This window comes from Zootoca vivipara, chromosome 5, assembly GCF_963506605.1.
Source record: "Zootoca vivipara chromosome 5, rZooViv1.1, whole genome shotgun sequence".
Lineage (NCBI taxonomy): Eukaryota > Metazoa > Chordata > Lepidosauria > Squamata > Lacertidae > Zootoca > Zootoca vivipara.
The window spans coordinates 45,320,115-45,332,360 of NC_083280.1; the positions used below are offsets into that span (position 1 = coordinate 45,320,115).

Below are 12,246 nucleotides of genomic sequence, written 5' to 3' on the forward strand. Positions count from 1 at the left end.
TAGTTCTCCTTCCCATAAGCTAAAAAAGGCATAGACGGTTCTCCCTGTTCCATGTTATCCTCACCACAATGCTGTGAGATGGGCTAGGCTGAGAGTTAGCAACAGGTTCAAGGGTACCAGTGAGCTTCATGGCTGAGTGGTAATTTGAAGCTGGATTGTCTCAGCCTGAGGTTGTAATCACTACACCACATTCACTCTCAAATACATGTATGTACCATTTTTATTTATTTACTGTATTTACAAATTTCTACCCTTCACAAATAGCTCACAGACATAATTAAAAACATGATGTTCTGGGCACTGTTTAACCAGTAGCCAATTTCAATAGAATACTGTCTAGTTGTTCATTCTTTAAAACAGGAGCGACTAACCTGTGATTCTTCAGATGTTGTTTGGCTGCAGCATCTGAAAGGCTACAGGCAGGCCACCATGCTTCAGAGGCAGTCATAATCTCCAGTGTGCTTTACTGCCTGGTCCCTCAAACTAAAATATTACATCCCTGCCTTTGCAATATTCCTTTCTCTATATAAATTGAGGATTTGCAAAAATGCAGTATATACTCCAGGACAGAATCATTGGCTTTCTCAATGAAACATTTAGTTTTACTTATGCATGTCATAACAATGAACCAAAGGAAGATAAATTTCAGCAGTATTTGTACCTTAAATTTCCCAGACAGATCATTAGCTCTGAAAGAAAAAGAGAATTAACATAATAAATATGTCTGAGCTACATCTGGATTTGCAGGCTCAAACTGCTAAATCAATACAATGCCATTAGTTACAGAGTTTTTCTGTGATATATGTGTAATTTATATGCTCATCGGGTCCTTGGATTATGTTTGGAAGGAAGTTTAGAATATTACCAGTTATCGTCATTATCATAATCTCCTGTTAAAGGCAGGCAGCAGCACTCACCACAAGTTGTAGCTATTAGTCAGGAAAAACTGTAGTAGTTTATTCAAGTAGTTCCTAAGGCATGCACCACAGGGGTAAGTTTCCTATCTTCAAGAAAGGGGAAACATTTTCTGAATCAGATGCAACCCACAAGAAAAACTATCATCACAGAAGTTCCTTAGACTGGATTCAGGAACAACCCTAATTAACAAGCCTGCTTAGAGAGTGTGGATGACACTACCAGGAAGAGCCAAGGCCACCTCATTTAAGTCAAGCTGGTCGTTAATCACCACCATTTCAATTCCATCTGCACTCCATAGGTAATCCTCATCCAGTCTGGTACAGCATTTAGATACTGCTTTACACTTGCTATTGCTGCTCTGCTGAGAATGCATATTGGTGTAATTAGAATACTGAGAACACCATTCCTCAAGTTTGAGATTCTTTCAATATTTTAGATCAGTGCAATTTAAGAATTGGTTTCAAGAGAAGACAATGGCCCAGATCAGACAAACATATATTGGCTTCATAAGCACAAATATCCTGGCAGCTTAATATCCTGGCTTGCTTTGATCCTGGTAGGCACAGCTTCCTGGTTCAGGAGCAACTGGAAACTATTGAACTAGGCCGGTGTATTTAAAATATACATGGATATTTTTAAAAGCTTCAGTGACAAACTGCTTTCTTTATACTGACACAGAAACAAACCTTTATATTGCAGAATTTTGTATTAGGAAAAATAGTGAGCTTGACTTTAGTAGAACTAACCATGTAGCTTAAAGTCTACCTTTAGACATCAATCTAAAAGGTATATAGTGTGCAAGATTGTGTGCTGAGCAGAACAATCATACGCACAATCAGCTGTCAAATTGCATTTCAGAAGGACTTCCGGTCTGCCGCGCTGGAAAATGGAGGCGCAGAAACCTCGCGCTGCGAGGTTTCTGGCATCGCGGAGGGGGGGGGAATCCGCGGGGGCACGCGGATCCCCGTAAATACCGCTGGTTGAGCGTCCAGGGGGCAAATTTTGCCTGGCGGAGCTCCAGAAGCGACTCCTCAGCTGCCCAGGAAGCCCGCAAGAGCCCCTGAGAGCCAGCCGAGTGGCAGTCGCGGGAGCCATTTTAGGCATACCATCGTTACCTCCAAGAAGCGAAGCTCCGAGCCTCCAACCTGCAGGCGGTGGATTCTTCCTGAAAAAGTTACGATCTGGACGAAGTAAGTTGAAACCAATCAATTTGAAACAAGAATTTGGCAGTGGGAGGCGGAGATTAAAAAGGGAAGTCATCTCCCCCCGATTGAGTAACTAAAGATCGCAGCAAGCTAGAAAACCCAGAAATGCTGTAAAAAGAGCTTTTTCCTGAGGCAGAGTAAAGGAAAAAGTAAGCGGTGTATTTATCTCTGCAAAAGACTGAGATCCAGCATGAGAAAAGCCCCCTGCGAGCCTGGAGTCGGGTCAAAGGAAAGATCAGTCAGTTTGCTGATTAATGTCACAATACAAAGGAATGTGTCTGGCTGAATGTGAGAGACTGAGAGCTGTAAACAGTGAAAGAGGACTTGTTTTGCCTTGAGGCTGCTCAGTATTGACTCTGAGGAAAAGAAGGAGTAAAGAGAGAGATTCTGACCAAGTGGGACTGGATTCTTGGCTTTTTGCCTATTTGTTCACTTTTCATATATATTGGACTAAAATTTCAACTCCACGGCCGGTCTGTACAAAGATGGAGGAGGTTTTAGACAAAGGAATAGGAGAGAAGGTTCCAGAGAGTGGACAGGAAGTCACACAGTGGGACTTAATATTGGCAACAATTTTGGATCTTACTAAGCAAGTGAGCATCTCCAAGCTTGATGTAAACTTTCTGAGAGAAGAGACTGTCGAGACATTTGTTTTTGACTGTAAAACACAGGATCCAACAGATATAGAAGATCAGGAGAAGGGAGAAGAAAAAAGATTGGAAGACCAGGACTGTGCTGGAGTGACGTATGTAAAAAACATAGAAGAGGAGAAAGATAATACTGAAGGACAATATGCTGAACCAATGGATTTATTTCCTGAAAAGAACACTGTTCTACTGGTGGGAGGGGTGGAACAGGGAGGGAAAGTAGGAGAAAACACTGTTTCACTGGTGAGAGAAGTGAAACAGGAGAGGGTAAAAGCAAAAAAGCACCCCAAAAAAGAGGTTGGGAAAATCAGCGCCCCGGTGAGAGAGGGGAGGACACAAACAGTTGGGGGGCAGAAAGAGGATGAAAAGGTGCAAAGATACAAAGTGATGGGATTACAGAAGAGGGGGGCAAGAGTTCGGCAAAAGTTGGTATGGGACAGACTAGGGGTGGGTTGAGAGGTCTTGGATTATTTGGTATTGTCTGAAATAATATGGTCTGATCTCGGAATGTATTAAGGATTGTATGAAGAACCTGGCTGATTCATCTGGAGACTTCGATTCCAGGGAAGGGGGGTGGGAACTTTGTTGTGTGGGTGGAAGTAAATGGGTAATAAATTAGGATGTGAATCTTATATTTTTTTGGGTAAGGGAAAGAGACTAGGGATTAGATAATAATAATTTTGGAGAGAGGATGTTAAGAGAAAAGAGGTTAAAGTACAAGGAGAATGGATAATAGCAATGAAAAAGATGAAAAAGTTGAAATTTAGAAAAAAGAATGTGAAGTTAGAATGGGAAAATGCGAGAACTATTTTTAACAATAAGAACTCAAGAAGGGGAAATGAGGAAGTCTGAATCTGTTTTTTTTTGTTTTTTTTTGTTTTTTTGTCGTTTTTTTATGTATTTTTCTTTTTTGTGCCTTTTTCTTTTTTCTTGTATTTCTTGTTAAAATCTAATAAAAATTATATTAAAAAAAACAAAAACAAATTGCATTTCAGAAGATTGACTGCTTTTCCTTTAGATACATGGACACGAATTCACTTGCAGACAAGAATTTTATCTTTCAAAAAACCTTAAGTCAACTCTTTATCTTCATGAATGTCTAAAAGGTTAACAAAGACAGATGGAAAACCATGTTATTTCCAAGGCAGAAGATATCACAGTTTTTCCATTCCCAGGATTGGGGTCCCTGATACCCTTTTACTACCATAGGAAGAACTGGGCCATTTCACTATATAAACTGAATGATATGGAAGAGGTAATAAACAAAATTGCTCCCAGAAAATGACAAAATGTAAAACAAAACAGACCATGTAATAGATATGCATACACTACTACTACGGCTATTAATACTGTAATTAGTTTTGTAAACAACCCTTCATCCATAGATCTCAGGGCAGTTCACAACATTAAAAGTTGCTCATTAAAAGTATTGTTAATTGGCACACACACCATTACAAACAGCAATTCTAAACCAGGGTGATGCTGGATTAAGGCCCATTGAGACCCACAACGACGCCCTCAATAAGTTTGAGTCTACAACCAACCTCTACCATTGACCAGGCAACTTTGTTGGATGCAAAATAGATATGTTAAAATAGAGAAAAACCATTACTGCACATGTCCAGAAACACATTGCCTTGTCTTTTAGCAATAATCATTTCAATGTTTGCCAGTTGCCACTGCCACCTGGTGGTTAAAAACAGGCAGGGTTTTTTGTTGTTTTTTAATGGTTGAATTCCTCCTGTGCAGTTAATGAAGCTCTAACTCTCTTCCCATGGTTCCTTTTTCACTATGAGTCTCAAAATACATTAACATAAAGAAGTTCACAGAATGAAGTTGCCTATCCTTTCAGCACAATGGGGCAGGAAACAGCATGGGGCAAAGAGGAGAAGAGTGTGGCATGGGTCTGGATGTGTGCACTGGATGTGTATTATATATGAGACAGACAGGGTGCTGTGTGACTGCCAAGTGTGTGTGTGCTATATATGTGACAAGTGCAGTGCAGTGCACATGTGCAAGAGCATGTTTGGCGACCCCGTTAGCCACAATTACTGCTACTATGTGGCCCTCAATAGATTGGTCAACTTTGCATTTATTTAGTTAGATGGCCGTGTGTCTTGGGTCAAAGAAGGTTAGGCACCCTAAGTTACAGAACGCTTGGTCGGGCACAGTTTGATGAAATAGAATTGTCTTTACACATACACCTCATGAGAAATGATATAATGAGGGTTCTACATGTGCCTACTATAGAAAATTGCAATCTGTTTATGTAAGAACTGAACTTTTATTCAATAAATCAATCTGTAGAGGTAAGAAAACCTTTCAGAACAGTTCAGAAATTCAAGATGAATCTACATCCATGGGGAAAGAAGAGATGGTTTTTGTAAGCCAAGAGTTCTACAAATAGAATTGCTAATCTGAATGTCATCCATTAGCTCTCGATCTAATTACTGAAACAAAAAAAAGCTAATGTTGCAAAAGAATGCCAAGGCCAACATATCATTTTACGTCCATGTCTTAAAAACATTGCTTGTAAGTTAAAACTCAATCTACTAAAAGTCTGCTTTCACTTACCCAATGAACTCGAGGAGTAGTGACATGTCAAGCTCCGGAGGGATACGGAAAACCGAGCCTACAACTTTACGGGGCCTCCCCCTGGCTATAGCAATTGGCTGTGGAACAGCTAGGATAGTAGAAGAAAAACAAAACTAGAAAGCAAAAAATATATTTCCCACCTACAATAGGATACATGATGAAATAACAAGTTGCACGTATCTTAGTTCAGAAATGCACTGCCTAATTGCTATCAGGGCTATTTAAATGTTTTTACTAACTCAAGAGTGAGAGCACTGTTTTTTCTGTGATTAATGTAGCATTTTGTTATAATTTTAACCCACATTTTCTTTCAACCCACTGGCCTGGTTCACGTGACATGGTAAGCCAAACCATGCTTACATGGATTACATGACTTTGCTCCTTCCCAATATTTTTTATTTCTGTGCTATGCTGAGCTAAGCCAAGATTTGGCTTAGCACATCATCCAAACTGGACTTTGTGTTTTAGATCTTATCTTATTAAACCACAAGCTACCGGTATAGCCAAGAACCTATAGTTACCACAACGCAAGTTGCTGTCACAAGGAAGATGGAGCAAGCTTGTTTTCTTCTGCTCTGGAGGCTAGGACCTGAACCAATGGATTCAAGTTACAAGAAAGGAGCTTCTGACTAAACATCAGGAAGAACTTTCTGCCAGTAAGACCTGTTCAACAGTGGAACAGTCTCTCTTGGAACTCTCATTCCTTGGAGGTTTTTAAACAGAGATTGGATGGCCATCCACCTGTCATGGATGCTTTAGTTGAGATTGTATTACAGGAAGTTGGACTAGACTCCCATGGTCCCTTCCAACCCTACAATTCTGATTCTATGATACAGCATGAGAACCCTTATATTGCAACCTAAAGCTCAATATAATATGAGACATTCCTCCCCACAGTTCTCTGTCATTTTAACAAGAATCACTGTTAAATTAGTAACTGGCTAGTAAGCCAAAGTTATCGGTGGATGCAAATATTCTCCTATATTTGATGAATTTGGACAGGCCTTGATGTTGTCATAAATGCACAGGAAGATATCCCAAATTCCCAAAGGGTGCCAGAGACAGGAAAGTGGCTACAATTGCTATGATGGTCAGATCTAATCTTATTTATTATGCTGTGCATGTATGATCTAGTAACATTCCTTCTCTATTCTTAACTCCATTTTGAGCCTTAAAACACTAGTTGTCTTTCATAGACATGAACAAAATCACTACACAATTGTTCTTAGCAAAAAATGCTGACTACATAGTTCATTTGGGAATATCACAACTCTAAACTGCCCTGCTATCTTATAGCACATTAATAAGATAATCTTTAAGCTAGTTAATTAAGCTTAATAATACTCTTGTGGGGCAGATAAGTTACTATTATTTTGAACTTTGAACACGTTTCATGATCGTACCTATGGGGCATCCCCTAGCATCAGCCTGACCATAGTCTGTGGTTAGAAAGTTGAGCTATCTGATCCACTGGAATAAAGCGGCATGACAATTCTTACATACATATTTTTAAATAGCAATGCTGCTACTATAGTTGTTATAAAAACTTACCAGGCTTAGGTATTTCCAAACCTCTCTCTTGGTAGAAATCATGCATTTGCTTTTTCTCTCCTAAAAATATGCAATACAATATATTTGGGTTTGCTCCACATAGAAAATACAATGCATAGATGTGTGCAGAATCTGTGGCTCTCAGTATGCTATTGGGCTCCAACCCCCTCCGGCTCCAGCCAGGAAGGCGAACTATCAGGGATGATGGGAGTTGTAGTTCAACAACAGGTGGAGAGCACATGTTGCCCCACCCCCCACCCCAGGATAGATATATTTTCTCAAACTAGTTGGTTAGAGATACAAAATATGCTACCTAAAAAACCATCATTATCATTCAGAAGGATTTTCATACATTTATAGTATTGTGTCATCTAAAGATTCTCAAGTCAGCAAAAAGAGAGGAAAAGTCTTAAAACAGCAGCAGTTAAGATATATAGGAAACTTTAATAGGAGATCTGAAATGCCCAATGCATTCTTCGAGGTAATTACATCTTTAAAAGTTTATTAATGCAATTCTAAGGCTTTGATTTTTCCCACCATCAACACCTCTTAGCTTACTGGTGTTATCCCTCTCCCTTTCTGCATTCAAAATACTAGAGTTTTGTATTCCACAAAGCACTATTTGGCATTCATAAATTTAACTTGTCCCACTGGCATTGATTATGGTAGTCAATCTGTGAGCACACTGGTCTGCAAATGGCAGGTACAGTATATATTCATGAATTCAGTGAGAAGTTTTAGGTCCTTAAAAATATTAAAAAGATTCAGCAAGCCTTGACTTGATCCAGAGCTGACATTAAAAAGGATATAAATATTACACTTTAATGAACCTCAAACTTATTATACAAGTTATTGCCCCCGCCCCGGCTTTTCTGTTTCTTAAATGTATTATTTTCAAGGCATGTGGAATGTTTTGACAAAGACTTTGAGGAAGAAAAAAACAAAAAGTATGGAAATAGAAGCTACATGGGTTCTAGAAAGCGGCCACTAAATGACAGTGACCAGTAGGGGCAAATGGAAAGGAAGAGTGAAAAGGAAAGAGACCCATGTGGAAAAGGAACTATGCAGGTCAAAGAAACCAGCACTAGTAGGAATAAGGCTCCTTTGTCCAGCCACTGTTCACAATATTTAAAGCTCTTCTCCATAACCAAAATGCCTACAAACCTTATAAAATGAAAGTTGAGGATCTCAGATAGTTGTATGACAAACTACATGGCAGGGCTTGTGTTTCTGCAGTCACAGAAAATAGACACAGCCCTTATATCAAGAACCAAGGCAATTTAGGAATTATCATCTAATTCACAGCTAACACATTCTCTGGTGAATCTTATATTTAATTTTTATAAATAGCACCCTGCTCAAAATAAAAGACTTACTTTCTTCCAAGCTGACAACTAATTTATACACTATGTCTTGCAACTGTCGATCCAGCCTGCGGAAGTACAATAAAAAGGTTAATTAAATTAGTGATTGAATATGGGTTGTGGCAGTGAACTGGTGAAGAGCCACAGGGGAGGAACTAGAAGCTATTTTCAATGGCATACCGAGATTTGTAGGTTTCCCTATCTTGGGAAAGATTTGAGGTTCAAGACAACATATCTCAGTTACAAAAGCAACTTTACAACCATCTTTGAAGCAATGCATTGGTGCACCAGAGGAGATAAGAAGTCTCAAACAACCCTTGTGTGGGAAAGTTTCAAGACCAGGGAGGCAAATCTTTTGGATATGCAAAACTTTTGTTGGTAAACAATAAAGGGAATTAAGAATTGTGTGAGGTGCAATACCTTTTATGAGACAGCAACGTTTCCCTCCAGTGCATATAGCAAGTTAGAAGTATTTTTCAAGTTCCAATAATTTATTTTATTCAAAAATAGAAATATCAGTGTTATCTGAAAACCATTGCTTCTTTTACACACATACACAAAATATAGATAAACAATTATAATTAAAGTATATTACCTGATATTATAAAGGGGTTGCGTCTGATGTACTACAATGTTGCATTTTGGGCATCTGTTACTGTAGTAAAAATGTCTTACTATGCAGCTTTTACAGACTGTAGAAGATAAATTTTGCAGTTACAGGCCTATAAAGTAGTAGTACACAAGTTCCAAAGATAATACAGAATATATAGCATGTGTCATCTAAAATGCAGAGCAACTGTAGAAATAAAACGTGTGTGTGTGTGTGTGTGTGTGTGTGTGTGTGTGTGTGTGTGTAGGATAAAAACTTTGCATAAGATTTTCAATAGATTTCTGCCCTACTTTTCTATACAAAATTTCAAAGGCTTACTAAAAGCTTACTGAAAAAAAGTTATTAAGAATAAGCCTTGAATAGGGGTATGCAATATGTATTTACTTGATCTCAATCTCTCCCTTTCCATACTGAAGGATCCACAACATGTTTACATAAAATAACACAATTTTTATTAAGGCTGATTTTAGCTCAGGCATAGGCAAACTCAGCCCTCCAGATGTTTTGGGACTACAATGTCTATCATCCCTGACCACTGATCCTGTTAGCTAGGGATGATGGGAGTTGTAGTCCCAAAACATCTGGAGGGCCGAGTTTGCCTATGCCTGTTCTAACTGCTCCAACTCCCAATGCTACTCTGAGGTGGTATATAACCCACCCCCTCAAATTACTGCAACTCTTCCCACTGTCTTTTATCTCTTCTTACTCTCCCAGCTGCTGCAAACGGAATGGTCTGTTGCCTAGCTGGACACTCCTTATTCCTTTTCACTGTCAATATGGGTTGTGTTTTATTTTTTTGTCAAAATGCAGATCGTCTCACAGACTAAGAACTGAAAGGGAGGAGCCAGGTGCAGCAGCTGCACCTAAAACAAGCTGTACTTTGAGGTAGAACATGTGCTTTTGTGCAGAAAGACCTGGGTTCAATCTTTTGCATCTATATTGTATGTGTGTTTAGGATCAAATACCAAAGAATGTGAAACACCTCTACCAGAATTTAGAAAGCTGCTATCAGGCAGAGTAGAAAAACAAATACTCTGCCCTGATTAAAGGCAACTTCCTAGGCTCCTAACCAGCAGGCAATATGAAGACTCTGGGCTGGGCAAGTATGGTACATTTCTTGATCTGCACAGCAGTAACATCTGTGTGCAGTACCTCAGGCTTCTGCTGTCACCCAATGACTCCAGGGATTTTTGGATTACAGAACCCACTCTAGATCTGCATATATATGGTCATCTACAGACTAGCCATGACAAACAGGTTAAGGAGCAGCAGAAGCTCAGGTCAGGGTCACTATTTAATGAGAAGAAAATGTGCTAAGATCTATTCAGGAAGCTGAATATGAAAGGCAAATAAAGGAATGATTTATTTTATTTCAGAACATGATCATGGAGAATTTTGGGGTGGGGTAGTATAATCCAAGACATAGCTGGATTGTTTAGAATTTCCAGGACCCCTCTTAAAGGCATCCACCACCATGCAGTTACCACAATTAATACAACATTGTTTTACATTATCACCAAAACGTACTTAGGCTTGATATTTCTGCATAGATGACATCAAAGCTTCTGCCAAGAAAGAAATTAATATTAGTACTTACATGTATGAAGGCACTCTGTGATAGTTGTGGCATCTATGAAGTACCCTTTGCAGATAGAACACATTATATATGGTATCAGCTCAGAGAGGTTAATCATGCGCTGCAAACGTGAAAAAAGGAGGGAAATAGCCATTTTAAAAGTTTTGCTTGTTACCAATACAAAGATGTGTATTGTTTATTGTTTGATTAAAGCACAGTATTAGAAGTGAAGTGGTGGTTTTCCTGAACACGGTCTTTTTAATTTTGTTGTGAACTGCTTTGGGAACCATTTAAGTGAAAGCATATGTAAACATATACTGTAGAATAAATAAAATAAGAGGATAAGAAGAGCTTCCTGGAACAGGCCAATGGCTCATCTTGTCCAGTATCCTGTTATCACAGTGGCCAACCAGATACTCATGGGAAACCGGCAAACAGAACCTGAGCATCAGAACATTCTCCCTTCCTGCAGTTTCCAGCAACTGGTATTCAGAAACATTACTGTCTCTACCCACGGGAGATGGTGAGGGATTTTTCACTGGGGACACACAATAGAAGTCACATTGTAAGAAAACACAGAGCAAGGAAAACATATATAGGAAAGGGCCATAAACTCTGTGGTAGATCATCTGCTTTGCATGCAGAAAATCCCAGTTCAATCCTTGACATCTTTAGGTAGGGCTTTGGGAGACCATTGCTCAAAACTCTGAAGAGTTGCTGCCAGTCAGTGTGCACAATATTGAGCTAAATGTACCAATAGTCTGACTTTGTATAAGGAAGCTTCCTATGTTCCTGATCCCACCATTTCCAAGGAACTTACAGGGGAAGATTAGGTAAGAGAAAGAAGCCCAAGAGGTATCCAAGGAAAGTCAAAGCTGAGCAAGGCTCTGAATCTGAAATCCCTATCCAGCTCTCTAGCCACTGCACCACATTGGCTATATTTGGCACAGGGCATCATAGGAAGCGCTGTTTACATATTTATATCCCCATCCTTTCATCAGCGAGTTCCAGGAAAAAGTAAATGTGTTGCCTGCTCCCACTTTCATCTTCACAACAAGCCTGTGAGGTAGGCTAGGCTGAAAGATGGTGATTGATCCAAGGCCACGCAAGGAGCTTCACAGCGGAGGGAGGATTTGAACCTGCTTCTTCTCCATCCTAGTCCGACGGAATCTCACCCCATTGTGTCTGTTTCACCCAAGGGTGCCCCTTAAGCGCACTGGCTCTTGTTTTACCTCATCCTCATCTTCGCCTTCCTCCATCCCAAAGCCCCCGAAGGGGTCCGTGGACCCCCCTCCTAGAGGAGCTGCTGCTGCTGCTGCTTCCTCCACCTCTTCTTCCTCTTCCTCTTCTTCCTCATCCTCCTCCATCTCTTCGTTGCTGGACTCAGAGCGGCTTCCCCCTTCGAAGCGGGAGTTTTCCCCAGAGCAGCCAGGGGCTTCCAGGCCCGCTATCGCTTCTTCATCGTCTACGTCCTCCTGCTCTTCCTCGCCCAGCCCCTCGCCGGCCACCTCCACCTCCACCTCTTCGCTCATCGCCCCGGCTTTGAGGGAAACAAATGTACAGGCCGCTTCGACCGACAAGGAGCAACCGAGGAAGCGCCTGGGGGGCGGGGAGGGCGAACGCAGTTCACACCCAAAGGAACTATTCCTGTCCTTTCTTTCCTATGTCTATGAGCCTTCCCTAAATGTGACTACAGATTCAAGACGCGTGCGCAAAGCCTATTGGCGCGCACGCTTCTAGGGCATGTGTCTCGTTCACATACAACCCCTATGTACTCTGG

General features: G+C 40.3%; 1 protein-coding gene across 1 annotated transcript in view; it reads right to left on the reverse strand.

Moving 5' to 3' along the window:
- Positions 1-12,141, reverse strand: part of PCGF6 (polycomb group ring finger 6) — a 32,695-nt gene extending 20,554 nt beyond the window's left edge. The window contains exons 1-7 of the mRNA XM_035133104.2: positions 11,699-12,141; positions 10,488-10,587; positions 8,876-8,972; positions 8,293-8,348; positions 6,917-6,976; positions 5,345-5,453; positions 662-689 (exon numbers count right to left, since the gene is read on the reverse strand). Coding sequence (XP_034988995.1) covers positions 662-689; positions 5,345-5,453; positions 6,917-6,976; positions 8,293-8,348; positions 8,876-8,972; positions 10,488-10,587; positions 11,699-11,998 — 750 coding nt within the window. The 5' untranslated portion in view covers positions 11,999-12,141. The remainder of the gene's footprint in view (positions 1-661; positions 690-5,344; positions 5,454-6,916; positions 6,977-8,292; positions 8,349-8,875; positions 8,973-10,487; positions 10,588-11,698) is intronic.
- Positions 12,142-12,246: the final 105 nt, after the last annotated feature.